This window comes from Uloborus diversus, chromosome 9, assembly GCF_026930045.1.
Source record: "Uloborus diversus isolate 005 chromosome 9, Udiv.v.3.1, whole genome shotgun sequence".
Lineage (NCBI taxonomy): Eukaryota > Metazoa > Arthropoda > Arachnida > Araneae > Uloboridae > Uloborus > Uloborus diversus.
In genome coordinates, this window is record NC_072739.1 from 123486198 (window position 1) to 123506335 (window position 20138).

Consider the following 20138-nt stretch of genomic DNA (forward strand, 5'->3'; position numbering starts at 1 on the left):
ATTTATTATTATTATACATTCGAACTTGCTTATAACGAGCGCGAAGGGACCACAATATTTGCTCGTTACAAACGGGTGCTCGTAAAAAGCGAGGTTGTGAAAAAATTGTCAAAATTCATACATATTTGCCATGTGCTTTTTTTTTGTACAATAGAAAAGAAAGTAAAAAAACTGCATTGAACTGTCTTATTATGTTTTCTTCTGTCTCTGTTTGAAAAGAAAACTCATGACTCTAAAAACATTTTCATTTTTATCCCTGGCTTCGAAAAGGTTTGAATTTCTTCTGTCTTGCAAAAGCCATTAAGTATGTTGAAGATTGTCTAGATGTCTAGCTTAAACTTCTTCCTATTAATTAGTCGTCAACGTGTTCGTTTTCATATTTTTTTATCATCTGCATTAGGTAGAATGGGGTAAATTCCAAAATTTTAAAAGTATTTTTTTTCTGAAAGAACATGCTTTAAAACATAAGATCTGACCATTTTTTAAATAATTTGTTTAAGTTTAACATTTAAAAAAGAAACTTAAGTCGGAACGCTTTCATTGTTTACGGCTTCTGCCGATGACATCACAAATGATGAAATGCCATTCAGTGTTGCTATTAACAGTGCAAAATATTTAATTCGCATCTTAACTCACGCTTGTTCTCAACCATATCGTTGCAAATAACAACGATATGGTTGAGAACAAGCGTAGAGCGCAATATTTAATTCGCCTCTTGATTATCATAACGTGGAAACGTGGTAGAAAGGTGCGCCAAAGTGCATCATTTGTGACGTCATCAAGACCACGCCTTGTTTGAAAAATAGGACATTTTAAAAAATTAATTAAAAAAAAAAACTGCTGGGAAAATGAAAGTATTTTCTGGGTCCATGTTATTTTTTTTTGCTCATTCTATCCATTTCAATGACTAAAAGTAGTACTTTTGACTGAAGGAAACCACCACATTTGAGATAAAATATCCTAAATAGTGAAGAAGTATACCCTAGAAGTGATAACATTGTCGTCAAATTTAATGTGATTTTCAAATGCTCCTCAACTCCACAAATTAAAAACAAGGGCCTTCATCACTTTTGCTCAGGATATATGAGTCATCACTTACTTATAATAGACTTCGGAATGCCAAAGGAATTTTACCAAAAAGGATAAGATTTACTGGAAATCAATTGAAAATTACAAAAACATTTCTCGCTTTATGCGGGGTTTGCTCGTTAAAAGCGACTTAGGTTCCCATAGACTTAACATTGTACCAACCAAATCATTCTGATGTCCTCGCTAAATCCAGGCTCTTATTAAATCATTGCTCGTCATAAGCCCTGTATTTGATAGTTGCTCTACCTAGCTGACTTTTTAATAACGTATATTATTATTTTAGAGATACGCATAAAACTGATCAACAAAAATCATTAATGCTAACAAGAAAATACTGATGTTGTTCTATTCTAAACTATAATAATAAAAAGCATAATTATTTATGTGTTTTATCGTTTTGCTATTAATAGCATGTGGAAAAAATCCACTCTTTTTGCTAAGTATCATTGAGAAGAAATATCTGAAGGAGAGGTTTTTTAAAGGTACATGTAGGGCCTAATTATAACTTACATATATTAATTGAACTGATGTAAGTGCAAAAATTAAAAAGTTAAAAATTGGAGATAATCAGTACAAATGGTAGGAGAACCTCTCCTCTATTTTCTCTATCTATCCCATCCCATCCCATTCCATCCCATCCATCCATCCATCCATCCATCCATCCATCCATCCATCTCGAGAGAGAGAGACGTATTTTTTTTTCAAGGGAACTCGATTGCCCAGTCTCACTTTTGTACAATTTAGGGGGGAAAGAGGGAGAAGCCCCCGAAATACACGGATGACGGCGGTACACACCAACCCGTCGCAGGCGGCTAAGAAAGTGTTAATTGAAATGGTGTTGTTCCGAAAAGTATAGTGTTATTAGCAAGCAAAATAGTTAAAAACAAGTAGTATTTACGAAAAAAATACTTTTTAATGGGTTGCGGGACTGTCGAATCGTTCTGTATGTGAATGACTGTGTGTTTTGTATAGTGTTGATAATGTTTCAATAAACGACTTAAAACGTATTACGTGTCCGACTCGGCAAAACACCATGGAAAGAGACAGTATAATTAATGAATTCTCTCCTATAAAGCCTTTGCATTTTAAAACTAAATGTTTATGCAAGTAAATGCAAGTGAAACTGGAAACAAAAAAAATTTTAATTATTGCTTTTTCTAAATCATTACTCACTTTTGGAAGTTAGCTGCGTTTTCTAAGATTTATGAGTTACACATACTTTCAGAGAAAGGAACAACATTCACAGATTGTTAAAAAAAATCGCAAAAATTATGGGTAATAATTTATTAAAGTATTTCAAAGCATTTCATCTCGTTTAAAATTCTTTTGAATACTGTCAAAGGAACGCTCGGAAGAAATTAATTGAGAAAGAGTTTGTATCTCCAACCAGATATTTTTTCTCTCTGAAAAACACATAAAATATGCATTTATCCAGTTTGAAGGTAAATTTAAAAACGGTTTGTAGAATAAACCACTAAAATTTAATGATTATTAAAGAAAAATATTTTACCAAAAACACAAGAAATGTTCATGCAGAAAATATTTGTCGCAGTCAAGGCGACAAGTTCAATTTGTTTCAAACAAATGACTTTCTTTCTCAAAGTATGCGGAATATATTAAAATATGCATAAAATATCGTTACTTTGGAACGTTTAGTTGATAAATTATGAAAAAATACTTTAGACGTTAAAATGTCTCAGATATTTTTTCCTTTCTTAATGATTCTTAAAATAGCTTGCAGCAAGCATTTAAAGGAAATTTCTGTCAAAGAGTAAAAAATGTTTGTTCTAAAATAGTTGACTTTTTTTCTAATTTCACCACGGTATAAAATAGTCTTATGAAAATAAATAATGAAAACAGAATTCAGGCTTTCAATCATATTTTTAAACATTCTCGAATAAATTTTGAAAACATTTTTAGACTGAATGCATGTAAAGTAAAATACTCATGTGCATGGAAAGTAAAATAAGATATAAGAACGTTTGATTGCAGAAAATGGCAGATTTTTGAAAAGTGAACTTTTGGATGAAAAGACATCCAACAAAATTTTTTGCTTACTTCTTTTGCATTGAAAAAGTCGTTCCTTGTTTCGTCGAACCACGTGTCTGCAGTAAATTTGGTGCAGACACGTGTTTTTAATAAATTTTTGTGTGAGTTTTTAAAAAATTATAATAAACGTTGTATATTTCTAACGTCGCCCACCACTCAAGAATTTATCGTCCTCCTGAGAAGACAAATCGCCCTTTGGGAGCGATGGCCCGCTAAGTTGGGGATTACTGCTCAAAACATTTTAATCTAAAGCCCCAACATTAGACTTAAGTTAAAAACAATATTAATTGTATCTAAATTTACCTATGTTTGTTAACAGCATAATGGTTATATGAGGCTCAATGTATTTTTTATTTCAAGTTTAAATTTGCTTAGCAGATCATATTTTTTTTAGTAATTTAAAGATACAAGCTTTTGTTCACAATGATTAAATTTTATTTATTAATTAAACTTCTCGTATGAATATAGGTTTTTGACACTTTTTACCAGAAGGATTTTTGAGGTGACAATTTAAATCAACAGTGAAAAAAAAAAAAAAAAAACTCACGCGTCAAAAAACTTGCCAACCCTTATGTAACCGTTGCAAAAACATTTTGAATGCCGATGTTCAATCCTTCTGTGACGTGAGACACTTTTACTAGTGTAATCTATTTAGTGAAATGTCAATAAAAATTTTAATGTTGCCCCGATGAATAAAAGTCCGTATAAAGGTTGAAGTAAATAACTATTGCAATTAACTTAAATTAAGCGGTGTTCTTTCGATTAAAATAAAAGGATACAAAAACACTGATGTAAAATGAGTTGAAAATTCAATGAATCATCCATTTTTGTTATCATTTTGCACTGAAATAATTTATAACTTTTGATCCTTTCCTAAACTTTTTTTGAATTCCTTTATAGAAGACGCTTAAGAAATATCCGTTGTGATAAAGGCAGCAAATGCCATTTATTTCAAGGCTGTTTACACAAACTCTTTAGTTTGAACTTAATTGATTCTCTTTAAAAGAGAAACAATTATCTTTTGCCCACATAAAGAATAAGTTATTTGATTCCAAGGACGCCATTCTTTCAAAAGAAACCTAACCCTCTAAAATAAAGGAAAGAAGGAATAAAAATGTAATAATTGTCAGGCGGAAAATCTTCAGAAAATGACAGGATTTATCTTTTTTTTTTTCATGTTTAATTGCTCTTAAATTAGAAGACGCAAACCCGTTTCAATACTAAAAAATCCGTTTATTTATTTATTTATTTTTATAAGTATTTTTTGTATTTGTCATCTTTTAAACAATTAAAAATGTTTTCAAAGTTGCCACTTTATCCATGTTTCATTCATTACTAAAGTGGATATGAAAAAGTACGGAATCACAAAGAAACAAAAACAGTTCGAACTGTTGATTCGGAAAAAATGCTATTTGACACGGCTTTGTTTTTAAATTTCAGTAAAAAATTACTAATGTATGGGACAGGATTTATTGATTGTTATTATTGTTACGTTGTTATTTTTGTTTTCATTACTATTTTTTATTATTATTATTTTGATTTTTATTTTTCTTTTGATTTTAATTTTGAGTATATTATTTTTGTTATTAGTATTATTGTTTTATTTTCATTTTTGTTGATTATTTTGTAAACCAGTCAATCACCCGTCAAAGTATGAGATGGTAAGCATTACCATTTCATTCAAAAGAAGCAATTGCCACTTCTCTCGATTTCTTATTTTTACAATGGATTCTCTGTCGGAGCCATTGTAGAAAAAATACAGGAAAAAAAAAAGAAGTTTGAATTTACAGATCTTGAATCTAAATTATGTTTTTCGCAATCACGAATTGCAATAGGACCCTACTCGTTGGATTTCTTGTTTGTACTAATGGCTTTTATCGCAGCAACCATGACTTTAATTCAAGACGTCGAAATTTATATGAATGCCAGGGGTTGGATGCTAGATAATATGTTCTGGATGCTGGGTGCTGGATACTGTTTTCGTTTAGAAAGGATTATGTAAAGTCAAGAAGAGGACGTTTATAAATAATTCGATTCCGAAGCACATAGACCCCTGCATTATAAGTATAGAAAAACAAAACCAATGGACGCAATCGTCATGCAATGGTCAAGTGAAAAGAATAAGAAATTCTTGATATTTCGAAAAAAAAACCCCTCAGCTTTTATTTTATCTATATTGTTTCAAATTTTGCAAATAGATGTTATTTTTGTGGTTGTATGTGTTTTATTTGTTATAATCTTACTAAATTTGGCGTTTAGTGGTGGACTTACAGGTTTGGATGCCCGTCGAAAAGTATTTTTTGGAGTCCCTTTTTTTAATTACAGAACTATGTAAAATATTAGTCAAACGAACTTTTTGTATCCTTCTCGCGGCTCTTATGGTGGAGGTGAACCCTCGCAATTACAACGTTTGAGAATTGGTTTAATGCGCCACTTCTTTATTCCATCATTTTCAATCAAAAACACCTTACGTTTTTAAGCTTTACCTGTATGTTTATGTTTCCTGCTTCATACCTGCTACAGCAGTACAATATATAGGCTTGGTGAGACATCACATAGCTGGCTACATTTTTGCCGACTAATTTTTTTTGGCCTTGTTCAACGACATTTCCAACCTAATATTTAATTTTACCTACCGTCAAATTTGCTAGAATATTGTAGTATTTTCTTCCTCGGTATAAATATGAGGTTGTTTAGTTAGTTCTTAATCTAGTTTTCAGTTGGCTGAGTGTTTTCATTCTGTCAAGTTCTGTTGCCTTCATGCTGTTTAAGTGAATACTTGTGTGTAATTAAAATGAATACTTGTTTACCGCTGTGTTCACGGTGTTTTTACGACATTATTTTAGTTGCTGGATATTTTATCAGTAGTGCAACTTATTTGTAAATGATACAAAATATTTAAATCTTTTAATATGCATTTAATCTTATATTATTCAAAAGGCGTACTTGTAATAACATTCATTTTTCATAGTTAATACTTCGTTTATCAACTAATGTGGATTTTAACGGTTAACAGCCGTCTATACTGCGTGCACTAGAAAAATAGACTAGATGTAAGCAAACAGCTACACTATTTGGACACTTCAATCACGTGTTTGGCTTGGATGAGGACAAATTGCTGTCAAGCAGTCGACGAATGCGAATACTATTGGTTGACTATTTTGTACTCCAGAAAAAATCCTGGAAGATAGAATAGCGGCTAACCTACCTTTTTACTTCTGTCTATCTTTTCCGAGAGTGCAGTATAGGTTAACTTCGGTTAATAAGCATTTTGTATGCTATTCGTAACAAAATTTGCGTCCAACTATGTATCTAAAACATTCAGGCTAATTAGGTATGTATTTTAGCTGTCAACCGATAAATTCGTAGAGTTAGCAAGCACAATCTTCGTAACACCAGCCCACACAAAATACACCACCATGCCCTACACAGAATACATGTGTGGGGCAAATTTAATTCTTATACACATATTCGGCGATCATAAATTGAAATCCATTAGCATTTCTTGTCCTCCCACATGTTATACGTAGCCGTCCAATAGTAAATAAATTAATTCCGTAATTATATTGATGTATAGTTTTCTTTTCGCATATTTTTCGCCTTTTGTATTTCATACATTTACAAAAGTCAAGTTTTGCTGTATTTCAATCAAGATGTCTTGAAACACGCGTATACATATTTATCTGATTTATTTTTATACATCCAAATGAAAAATGTGGAGGAAAAATAATAAATAAACGTAATAAAACACAAATTCAAAAGGGAAAAATGGTAAAAAAGCGGGCAAGTTTATCATTTGCTATAAAACAGATATTTAAATTCTGGTCTAGGATTCGTCTTCTTTTCAGACCTTTATTTACAGATTCGCGAATTCTTCTGCTATTAGAGAAAATTTGCAAAATAGAAAAGAATAGGGTCTGGTGGGGTAAAGTGGTCATAAAATCGTAGGTTTTCAACTTAGGTGGATAATAAATACAATAAATTCTTTAAATACTTCAACTTTTTTTGTTATTATTTTACATTGCATTATTAAAGAACACGTACATTGAATTTCAGGGAAAAAAATATTGATTTAAGTAGTTTTATAACATTTTCATTACCCTTTGTATTTATGACCACTTTACCCCATGGGGTGGGGGAAAGTGGTCATAGCATGGGGTAAAGTGGTCATAGTTAAAAACAGCTGCAAAACTGTTACAAATAACCCTATTATTTGTATATTTCGGTTATTTTTATAGTTACAAGTATATGTACGAGTATATGCGGGTATGCACGAGTATATACGTGTCGTGCAAACAAGAGTAAACATGTTCATATATGAATAAATACATGTATACATCAGATACATGCATGCATGTGCCTACTCAAGTATATTCGTGTATACACGAGCATATAAGCATGTATACGCGATTGCCTACAGGAGTGTATACGTGTCTACACGAATATATACGAGTCACGTGTATATGCGAGTATATACGCGCAAAACGAACATCATTTGCTTGTTTGCTCATGTGTCTCGAGCATATACGTGCATACCTGAGTTTCTGAGTATGTACATGTATAGTCGACGCATATACGCAGATATAAGTGTACATAGATACACTACTGGCCATTAAAATTGCTACACCAAGAAGAAATTACCAGAATGAAGCTAAATTTTACACACGTGATAATAAAATTGACATTAGAAAGTGATTACAAAATTAAAGCGAATTGATCATTTATGGTTGGAAAAATCTCGAATAAATGGAGGTTTAAGTAGCCTGTTAAACCATCTCTAGCGTGAATGTATGATGTACTTGAAGCGAAACAATCGGGCATTGAGACATAACTGTCTCCTATGATATCCTGCGTCATCTCGTACCACAGTTGCTGTAAACGTGCCACTCATTCGATCTAACTCATACGACGTGTTAGCACTCACGACGGGGCTCCCAGGAACCATTTTTTAACATGACAATGTTCGGTCAAACACAGCAAGGGTGTAAAGGGATTTCCTCTTCCGCATTATCACTTTCTCTGGTCTGCGTGATGCTCTGGTCTGCGATTTGTGACTTGTCACAAATTGAGCATATCTGGGATCACTTGAGACGGTAAATTGGACAGCCTGTAAGTTTGATCAAATTAGTGGCGCGTTTACAGCAACTGTGATACGAGAAGACGTAAGATATCGTACGAAACTGCTGTATCTCAATGCTCGACTGTATCGGTTCTTAAATTCTAACTAGAGGTGGCACAACAAGGTACTTAAACCTCCATTCATGTGAGATTTTTCCAGTAATAAATGATCATTTTGCTTTCATTTCGTAATCGTTTTCTAGTGTCAATGTTGCCATCACGTGTGCAAAATTTTGTTTCATTCAGACTATTCCTTCTTGGTGTAGCAATTTTAACGGCCGGTAGTGTACTTACATACATATACGGGTATACACGAGTTAATTCGTGGATATATCCAGTGGGTGTTTGGTACGTGTCTACTCACGTATATATATGTGGAAGCAAGAGTATATACGTAAGCTTACGTGTAAACACGATTCTATACTTGTTAGACGTATAACGTAAATTGACGTGTAAACACCAGTACATGTATCCACGTATATCTACGAGTATATCCGTTAATATACATGTATGCTTACATAGTGAATCCAAGATCATGGGCAAAATTTAAGTGGTGTGAAAGGGGAGGATAAGAAGCAAAGAATCATAAGGAACTTATGGTCGTTGACGTGCTACATGCACACAAAGCCAGAAATCGATGGAATGAAAACAGGTCACAAATTTGTTACACAAAGATGATTTTACCCAACATTTTAGTTCTTAAGAAATATTTAGACAGTTGTTAAAAAGTAAGGCCTGTAGTAGCTCTAATACACGAATCGCAACAAAGGCGCAGCGACTGGTGAAAGTTTTTCAACAGTCTCGTAATTGCTGAGTGATTGCGACGCATGTATTACAGATGCTGGCCGCAAATTTCATCAATCACTTTAAAACTTTCTTAAGTTGTTGTGTAAAATTGTATTTTTTGTAATAAATTTGTGACCTGTTTTGCATTCATTAGTTTCTGTCTTTGCGTGCATGTAGCGCGTCAGTGTTGAGTTTGTGACCATATGTTTCTTATGATTCTTCCTTCTTATCCTCCTCTCTAACACCTTTTAAAAATTTGCCCAAGAGTTTAAACTCACCCTGCATACATGTATATCATATGCTAGTATGTAAGTGTCAGCTCGAGTACGTACGCGTATATACGTCTTGTCTACCTGAGTATATAAGTGTTCGTATATGTACGAGTATAAGCGGGTATATACGTGTAAAGTCGAATGTATATCTGAATAGATAAAATATATTACGAGATACCCAATTACGTGTTTATTGGTGCATTTATGTGAATACGTATATATACGTGCCTACACGAGTATATGCGTATGCATGCGCATATACTCATATATTTAACCTTGTTTACGGTAAAAACAATACATATTAAGTGAAATTAATATTTAATTTATATCTGCCTTACACTTAAAGATTAAGTGATTTTAAAAGAACAATATTCGTTAAGCCTAATACTATGACCACTTTACCCCATCTTACTAAAATTGTTCTAAAAAATTATTCAAAATAGATTCAGCTAACTGCTAATGAGTATGAGTTCTTGAGACATGTAGGAAGCTTCCTGCGCAGTCAATCTGTTCATAATTCTAACAAACAAAATTTCCCAAGAAAGTTAAAAAAGGTGTTTATATTTTTAAAAAATTCATAATCACACAAAATATTTTTTTTTACCAAATAAAATTTTGCCAGTTGTAAAATTTTGTATTCAAAATGTAGTTTCTAACTTCACTACTCTAAAATAAAATTTTCACATTCATTCGAACATTTATTTCTAAGGTATAGCCATTTATATGAATTATGACCACTTTACCCCATTGACCACTTTCCCCCACCAGACCCTAGTTGATTTGCATGTCTCAGTATTTTCTTCCTTACTTGTGTGATTAACTTTTACAAATTTGGCAGTAGTTAAGGCGATAGAAACTCTCATTTATTTAATCAGAATATTTTTTAAATGATTTGAATTCTTCAGATTTTCAATAACTTGCTTAATATATAGTTTATCTAAAGATTCAGGGAAATATTCTGTGCTTCAAACAACAATAAATGGTGCATTTTTATAGAAATTTTGTTTAATTAGTTAAGTGCTTGTTGTCTATATAAGTCTATATTTTCAATAATAAGTTTAAATTTATTTTCATTTTATTTCAAATAGCTATATTTAACTCTTTTTGACTCTCAAAAATATGTTAAATACAGAGTCTCGAACTTATAAATTTTAAGAGTTTTGATGTTTTCGTTTTCATCAGGTTTTCAAAATCTGAAGGTTTTGAAAAAAAAAAGGACCTTTTTTTTGTTAGAAGTGATGTTTATTATTACCACTATGAAAATAAATACTGCAAATAAAACACGGAGTTTGTACGATTAGTCAATAACAATAATTTTATTTTAAAAGGGAATTGAAAAAAAAAAATAAACAGTAAGAATAATTTTTTCAACAAAAAATTTAACAAAAAGCATATTTTGGAACAGTGCTGAAAAAGTTATGTGACGGAAAAACTTTCCTAGTATGCAGCTAAATCAACTAACTCTTTATATACTTTTCCACAAAAGTGTTTTCATTTAAAAAAAACTGTATTTGATTTTGAAGGTTGCTAAAGAGCGAGCAGCTTTCAAAGAAATGAATACTGAAGTTCAAATTGCCGAAAAAATGTCTTTATTTTCACAGTTTGATATAAAACAAAAAATGTTTTGTGAGTACAGAAATTTTATGCATCTAGCGATATCCAGTGCAGGAAATCTGAACTGATCAGTTTCTTCTGTGTCTATGTCTCAAGAATTCAACGGACTGTATTATGGGTTAAAAGCTCAACGAAGTAAACTTTTCGCTGTGAATTCTCGACGTTTTTGTCCAGTGCTGCCAGCCTTTACGCCTCGAAGCTGACTCGTATGGCTCTTTTTACTCAATAGTACGAATCATTTTACAACGTTTTTGAGCGTTCCAAAATAAATGCAAACCGTCCTGTTAACTCTGGTAGCAGCGTTTATGGAGTCGTAGCCTGCCAAATCGCATCTCTACTTCACTGTTTCTGGGTCATTCCACGAAAAAGTAGACATTTTGTCCCGTTCGTGACAGATCTATACACCCAAACCTCTTTTTGTGCAGTCTTTTTTTTTTTTTTTATTTTGTGCGACTTTTTATGTGCGAACTTTTTTTGTGCGGTGTATGAAAATTTCACTCAGATTGGGACTTAATTGACCATAGTATTTATAAAACGGACGAAGTTAATTATAAAAAGAACAAACTTTTTTATGCGATTTTCAGTAGCGTAACTATGGGGTCTAGCGCCCCTGGCGAAATAAAGAAATTGTGCCCCCCCCCTCCAGGGTCATCCACATGGGAAGTCACCGGAGGTCATTGTGACCTCCCTAAATATTTTTTTTTCCAGAACATTTTGATTTGTTGATTTGACAAACAGGAGGCAGCATCGTAATTTTTTTCTTATTTTCTTTTTTAAAATTGTTTTCAATGATGCTCAATGTTCCTTCTCAGTAGATGTTATGTATGTGTCTCTAGCTCTTTTTCTTGTGAGTTTTTTTTTTTTTTAATTTTATTTTTTTAAGCATTTTTCAAATTCTATGATTAAAAAAAAAATCTCTTTTTTTAAAAATCAGTTGAAATGGCGCCTCTTTGGTTGCTGCGCCCCTGGCGAGAGCCACTCCTGCCAACCCCTAGTTACGCTACTGGCGATTTTTTTTAATGCGGTCCTTATCCGCCGTACAAAAAAAGGTTTGGGTGTGCTTAATTTCAAAACGTGGAATAAGCAAAGTTATACTTCTTAAGAAATCACTCGTGTATGTCTGTATGTGAGACTTCTTACGCAAAAAATATTCCTTTATTACATTTTTTAACTATTAAATTTGTCACGAAATATAAAGCTGTCACGTGAGGGAAAAAAAGTCTGATTTTCTGCGGAACGCAATACTGTTTGTTTCATTTTAAAACAATGAGTAAAAAATAATTAACACGGGCGAAATTTTATGCCGGTGGCATTCCATATTGTCTGCTTGAAAGACAGCGACCACTTTACCTCACGAGATCGAACGAATTATACTTTTCTCCTCCACACCCTACCTATTAGTATAAAGCCTAAGGATTGCCATTCCACCAAAAAGTCAACCCTTTGGCCCACACGTGATGGTTCATATATTTCATAAAAAAGTAATAATTTGAAAGGGTAATGACGAAATTTGATAGTTAAGGGGGTTTTCTAGTCTAGAGACTTGATTTTAAGGTGATTTTACGGACGTAATAGAAAAAAAACTACTTATTTTTATTATCCATTTTTATCAGTTTTTTAGTGATACTTTAAAAGTATGAAAATGCATAATGGATGAAAAAAAAATCAAAATTGTAGTTGGTGGAGATTGGCAAAGTGGGGACTCTAAAAAAAAGGGGGGGGGGGTCTCCTGGTTGACGTGATTTCAATCCTCCAGGTGATCTGAAACATAAAATTAAGGTTAATTCAAATAAAAAAGGATGTAGAGTTGTCTGGACGTAGCCGAATTGAAAATATTTTTTTTTAACGAAATGGCGTCTTTTTTTTTAAAAGTTCATTTTGAATTTTGGTATTTTAAAAAAAAATAATAAAAACCAAAAATTACAAAAACCCCTACGTGAAGACAATTTTGATAGTACTAAGAATGTCTGTAACAAATTTCAAGTAAATCGGTGCATTAGAACTTGAGATATCTTGTCAACAAAAAGTGTCCTGTCTCCTAAAAAAACTACCCCCCGAACCCGAACGAAATTCTGAACGAAACCAGAAACTGAAAAAACTAGTTTCGAGAAAAACCGTTTTAAGTTTGCAGTCTCATTTCAGCAAAAGAGTTTATTTTAACAAAAACTAATTGCAACTCCAAAAATAATTTGAATTTCCCTAAATTCTCCTAGAAATGTATTCTTAAAGGTTTAAACTTTGAGAATATGAATAGACAAAAATCGATATTTTTGAATTTCTAGACTAGAATACCCTCTTAAGCAATCACACATGTTTGTAATTCATTAAGCAGAAAAAATTTGTTCATTAATGTTTCAAAGTATTATTTTTAATGAAATATATGAGGCGTCACGTGCGGGACAAATGTCCGTTTTCCGTGGAATGTCCCTACACAGTTCAGGGGTCAAGGCCGTGTCAAACTACACCGGGACAGGCGAAGTTTCTTTCGTGCTTTACTTTCTTTTTAAATTACAGGCGCCTTAGTGGAAAGCTGCAAGTATGTGCGTCCTGAAAACCACGAAAACTTCAATCAGGAAACTCGACGAGTAGAGGGGCAACAAATGTGTCACAAAAATCACTCCTCTTTGTTTTTTAAAGGCATTGACTGCAACGTCGGGGTTGGGACTCATATCAAACTAGTTCGAAGTCAAATACTTACTGCTAGGCTACGAATTAAGAACAGTTTGATGCATAATAAATTTCAAAGCACGGTCTTGCTCTTAAAATTAAACTTGATTCATTTTGAGTCATACCAAATATTTGAATCAATTTCAATACTACTTAATTTTTTGCAAAAAGCAAAACTCCAATGCTTATTTTTTAAAATAGATTTGATAATGCTTAATTTTATGGAAATACAACCAATGATGTATTTTGATCTATTTGAATGGTGGTTAATTTCATGTAAATACATACCATGCTGATGTATTTCGGTCTATTTGAATGGTGGTTGATTTCATGTAAATTGTCAAGTCCCAGTGCAAATCTTGTGGCACTCACTATGAAAGATAGTAAAATTCTTTCGGGTAGCCCAGTGCAGATCTTTTCTATAGTTGGAGCAAACCTAACCTGGTAGCGTCGTAATGCAATGATTAGGTTCTGTGTAGCCTTCTCAGTGATGCGAGGTTCAGTTTGCTTCAACTATAATCTATTTGAATGATAACTAGTTTCACGCAGATGACTCAATATCAATGCAAATATCTTCTAGTCAATCTGAATGATGATTACCTTCTTTCAGATTTTCAAAAATCAATGCAAGTTACTTTTACTTCATTCGGTTGGTTCTAAATTTTATGCAGGTTACCAAATATCATTGCAGATATCTTTTAGTATATCCATTCGAATGATGCTTAATTTCATGCACATTTTACAAAAGCCAATGTCAATGATCTCTTTTATTCCACACTAGAATCGTTTGGCTTGCTGAAGGCGAGCCTTGGACTTGGGTTTTCTTTAAACTATTCCTACAGCTCTCCTAATGCTCGTAGATACTTCGAACGAACTTGATCTGATGCGGAAAACTCCAAGCATTCGAATGACCAAAAACTTAAAAATGTGAATGAAATATTTATCCCGCATATGATCAAATTTATGTGAAAAATGGGTTTAAATTAAAATTAAAAAAAAAAGAACAAATTCGAATTTTTGAAAAAAAAAAATCGCTTCTTGGTGCACACTCTTATGCTGCCAACTAATTTTGTGCCAAATTTCATGAAAATCGGTCTAACGGTCTAGGCTCTATGCGCATCACAGAGATTCAGATATCTAGACTTTGAGATTTATTATTAACTAGTGTGGTAACCGCACGGATTTTCCTGTAGTTGAAAATTAAAAGTTCACTTGGTTCGCCTGTATATTTACAAATAATGAATGATGAATTTCTCGTCAATTTGCTATGTTCATTTGCTTGCCCATGTTACGGTTCCACGTAATGATAATTTGGTAATTTACTCGTTCACGTTGTGACAGTTTGCTCGGTAAAATTCTCTTAAAATTGGAATAGAAAAAGAACAAAATCGAATTTTCAAAAAATCGCTTCGAGGTGCACACTTCCATGCTATAAACTAATTCCGTGCCAATTTTCATGAAAATCCGCCAAACGGTTTAGGCGCTATGCGCGTCACACAGATCCAGACAAAAAGAATTTCAGCTTTATTGTTAGTAAAGATAAAGATAATTGATAGTTAATTTTATGAACAATGTCTATAATCAGGGTATATAGTTCTTACCTGCATACACTGACAGTCCCGTTATCACATCCAAAGACTGAAGTTTCGTTCTTATTAGAACTCATCAGTCTGTATTAGTGAATAACCAAGCTGGACGCAGATACCCTCCCATTGAAGCTGAGAATGCCAACAAACTGGTAGACAAAGTAATTTGCCTCCATCTCCGTTATTCACTAAAATAGACTGAGTTCTAATAAAAACAAAACTACATTCTCTGGATGCGATAATCGGGCTGTCCAATATATTGCGTGTAGTTCTGCCTAAGCCCTGGCTTGTGGGCGGTAACTTACTGCTAAATCGATCTTACCTAGCTAATTTTAGTGGTGCCTTGTTTAATGCAGAATGCCAGATAATCTTACTAATATTATATATGCGAAAGTTTGTCTGTATGGATGTATTATGGATGTATGGATGGATGTATGGATGTTTGTTACTCTTTCACGCAAAAACTACTGAACGGATTTTGATGAAACTTTACAATAATATAGCTTATGCATCAGAATAACACATAGGGTAGTTTTCGTCCCGTTATGGGGGGCAAAACCCCCTTAGGGGGACAATAAAACACAATTTTTGTATAAATTCTCTAATATTGGGATGAAAAAATACTTGCACATATTTACATTATATGTCCATCGAAAGCTCTGATTTTTCTGCTGAAGATGGCACCTGTTCGAAATTTCTAAGTAGAATAAAAAACGAGTTATGAGCTTTTTAGATCCATGTTCGAAGGCTTTCCTCAACTCAATACAGTATTTAGTGTATCATCTCAACTCCCTGTCGATAGCGACAATTGTTGTATTGTTGACTTTCTTTGCTTTTCGTGATTTTTCAAGGCTTTTCTCAATTCAAATCTTGAAGTAAGATTTTTGCACAAGATTGGCAAATAATACATGATTTGGCTGATGATTTTCCATTTAAACGGAACTTTAATGTAATTAATGGTTTTTATTATTATTTATGCTGATTGAACACTTACTCATTATCCAAACAACCAGCAGATCGCCAAAATTTTTGCAGAAAGATTTCCGTAGCTGATGCATTTGGCAGTTTTTTCAACGTTGCTGTTTTTGAAGCCGAAGACTACGTCATAATGTTTCTCAGCTTTCGCCATGTAAACAAAATATCGCCAATCAAAGAATTTTCAAAAGACTTTTTTTACTGTGTTAAATAATCCAGCAACTAAATTAGGCAAATCCATAAACAGCACAAAAACTTCCATTAATTTTCCTTTTTGCACAATTTCAAACAATCACCAAATTTTATTACTTATTTTGGTAACATTTCGGATGAAACTGTTTAGCGTCATTTTATGGTGACCAAAAATATCTCAGCATCTGGCGACGATATCTCTGTAACGAAAATTAATATCATATCGTTTTACAAAGTAAGGAAAGAATGGGGGAGCATCATCGAAGGTACCCCGAAACGACTTTCGCAAATTCGGTAAAATCACACCAAGCGCCACAATAATTGAAATTTCCCGAAATAACTAAAGCAAGTATAAGGGGATTACGAGCGCAGCTACTTTTTTTTAATCACTTCGTACTTCATTAGCCATACAGAGAAGGTTTTAGACTCCATGTTAAAAAAAAAGTATCAACAGATTAATCTTTTTAAACATGAGAAGATTAATTTCATGTTTTTACTTTCTTCTATATCTAATATATAGAAGAAAGTATTGGATTCGTGCAAATTTTCAAATTTCAAATTTTGACGGATTCGAACGTTTTAAGGTGTGCTGAGTCCATTTCGACCATTTTTGGAAAATGTCTGTCTGTCTGTGTGTGTGTGTGTATGTATGTGTGTGTGTATGTATGTATGTGTGTGTGTATGTATGTATGTGTGTGTGTATGTATGTGTGTCACGTCTGTGTGTGACCAGTTTTTTGTGGCCGCTCTACAACAAAAACTACCGCATGAAATCGAACGAAATTTAGTACACATATGTGCCCCTATGTAAACTTGTGCCCATTAGTTTTTGGCGCGAATTCCTCCAAGGGGGGTGGAGCAATGGGACGTTTTTCGAGTTACGCGTGCTTGCTATTCCTCAGGAAGTTATTGGCGGAATCAAACAAAATTTGGTCCATATGTTGGTATTAACAGGAACAGGTGCTGATTCAATTTTGGTGTCAATAACTCAAACGGGGGTTGAGCTATAGAACGTTTTTTGTCGTCAATTGTGACTGCTGTATCTCAAGAAATAATGAACGGAATGAAAGAAAAATTTATCGGCAAGTAGCCCTTAGTGGGTATAAGAACTGATTTTACTTTTGTGTCAACAGCTAAAAAGTGGGCAGCGCAATCACCCGTTCTTTTTTTCCATTTTGAGTGCCCTATCTCAAGAAGTAATGCTACGTTCTGGTTGAAATTTGGAATATATGTGAATCCATATGTAAACAGGCTTTGGTTCTATTTTGACGCCGATCGCTCCAAGAGGTGTTGATTTTTTTTATTTTTTTTTTTGCGAATAAAAATATTTTTATTAATGCAACAATAAGAAAGATAAATCGTAATAGATTGTCGTCTGCGTATTTCTCGTGATTTTAATTGTATGGAAATGATAGGAAATATTATCTCAATGATTTAAAATTTTTAACTGTTGCCATCTTATGTTTGTTAACAAATAAAATATTTGTAATTCATTCAAGCAAGGCTTTTAAAATAACTTTCAATTTTCGCTCTTTGCTTTGCTTTTGCAATAATTCAGACATTGGGATAGTCGTCAAGTTTTTGCATGTGTCATTTTGTTTTCGTTGGGAATATTGCTTCCTCGTCAAGCATGGGGAGGGATCAGAAAAAAAAAATATAGAAGAAAGTTTCGTGATGGCCACAACATACTAGTTTAAATTTGTATATGCTTAAATATAGTGCTTTCGTTTCTAAATCAATACTACTTTGTTCTTTATAATTATTGCTATTTTAGTTTTATGGGTAAGGAAGAAACTCGATTTTTAATCACGTCAAAAAGATGTGTTTTAAATTCTTTCACTGAAAGCAGAAAACAAAAGCAAGTAACTATTTTTTCTAATAATTATTACTGACCCAGGCAACGCCGGGTATTTTTGCTAGTAATGCATATATTTTTATTTGTAGGATGAAGAACCGAGTGATCCTCTTGGAAGCAGCAGGACTAAAAGGGAAACAGCGTTATGCAACTGTCCACCAGGTATGTGGGATTCCTTAATATTTGCATCATAAATATTTTGTTACAACTTTATGTGTTTATCTAAATGAGAAAGACAAAATGATTTTCTTTGTTCGGGATTTCGTTCAATTTCAGTGAGATTTTATAATCTGTTTGGATCTAACACCCCAAGAACACTAGGATTTCAGTTCTGAAATTTATTGAGTTTTTCTAGAGTACATCTGTTGATACTTATTTCAAAAATTGCACTATTTTAACGTCAGCCAAATATTTATGGGAAAACGTTTCAATTTTTGGACAATAGACACTTTGCTGTATGATATGATATCAGTTCTAAAACGGTAACCTGCCAATTGATTCTAAAACTGAATCTCTTGTTAAGTCATTTTTATTGATTTTTCAATGTATTGTTTTGAACACTGTTATGAAGAATTTGTTTTTCCTGTAATAAGTATGTCATTTTCTTCTCTAACTATCCATTTCGGCGCAAAACTTACTTGTAACTTTATTCTTTTCGGAAAAAAATACAAATTTCACTCCGTTTTCAATGCGATTAAACTTTTCTTGGAACATCTACTTATTGTGATTACATTGTTGGATATGTGTTGCTATCTTCACTACGGAAAAATTATTTTTTGAAAATTTTTACTGCACTTTTTTCGGAAACAAACTCCATTATTACTTAGCAGTAATAATTGAGTTTTTTTTTTTCACGAAATTATCGAATATCTGGCTGATTTATCGTGATTTGATTTTCCACTTCTCGTTGTGCTCATCGTTTTTCGGATGTTAATATTGCCAAGATAAATTCAACATTTCTTTTCCTCGAAACAGAAAAATTCATAATGGTAATTTAGAGGTAAAATATTCTCATAGCAACTGATGCCGATTATACTACAAACTGAAAATTATACCAACTTGCTGTAAGGGAAGTATACTTTCAGAAAGTAAGAGAGCAGTTTAAGTTAACTTGGTGTTCATATAAAATCTAGTTTAATGGTTTATTAATGACGGTAAAATTAAGCTCTTTTTAGACGGTTGAAGAGTGTTTATTTTTCGATATTGCGTCAAGTTTTAGTTTCAAAGTGATTCTCTAAATCAGTGGCTCTTGTCAGTTATCTTCATTTGTTTTAAATGGTTAATTGCTTTCAACCAAATCTAATTTATTGTCTTTTATTTGCATTTTTTAGCAGTAATAATTGAGGAGTTTGTTTCCCAAAAGAGTTTAGTAAAAATTTTCAAAAGCTAATTTTTCGGTGGTGAAGATAGCAACACCTGTCCAACAATGTAATCACAATAAGTAGATGTTCCAAGAAAAATTTAAGCACATTGAAAACAGGGTGAAATTTTATTTTTTTCCGAAAAGAATTTAGTCGCAAGTAAGTTTTGTGCCGAAATAGATTAAGTGAAGGTTAACCAGTTACAGCTTGCATTGAGATCACGTGGTTTGTGTCACGTGAAAAGCACCGAGAGCTTTGTTTCCCGTGCTTCCTTTGTGAGATAAAAAAAATCTAGTAACAGTATAAAGCGAGCAAAATAGAAAAAAAAAAGAAATTGCTTGAAGTTTGAGCCTTTTAACTGCAATTGGTAAATGATTATTTTTCTTGGTTTCGATACATGCCAAAGTACTTGAATTTAATAGCTTGATGATATTTTAACTCTTGATGATTCGATACTTGATAGTGCAATAGCCAGAATACTCAAAGCAATGGTAACTCGTTGAATTAATTATATCCTTTATTTACCAATGATGGGGGCTGTTTTCTAAATTGAATGAAATTGAAACCTCTTTTCT

General features: G+C 32.8%; 1 protein-coding gene across 1 annotated transcript in view; it reads left to right on the forward strand.

Annotated features, from left to right (window-relative positions):
- Positions 1-18537, forward strand: part of LOC129230467 (uncharacterized) — a 58155-nt gene extending 39618 nt beyond the window's left edge. The window contains exons 2-3 of the mRNA XM_054864869.1: positions 18292-18364; positions 18479-18537. Coding sequence (XP_054720844.1) covers positions 18292-18364; positions 18479-18537 — 132 coding nt within the window. The remainder of the gene's footprint in view (positions 1-18291; positions 18365-18478) is intronic.
- Positions 18538-20138: the final 1601 nt, after the last annotated feature.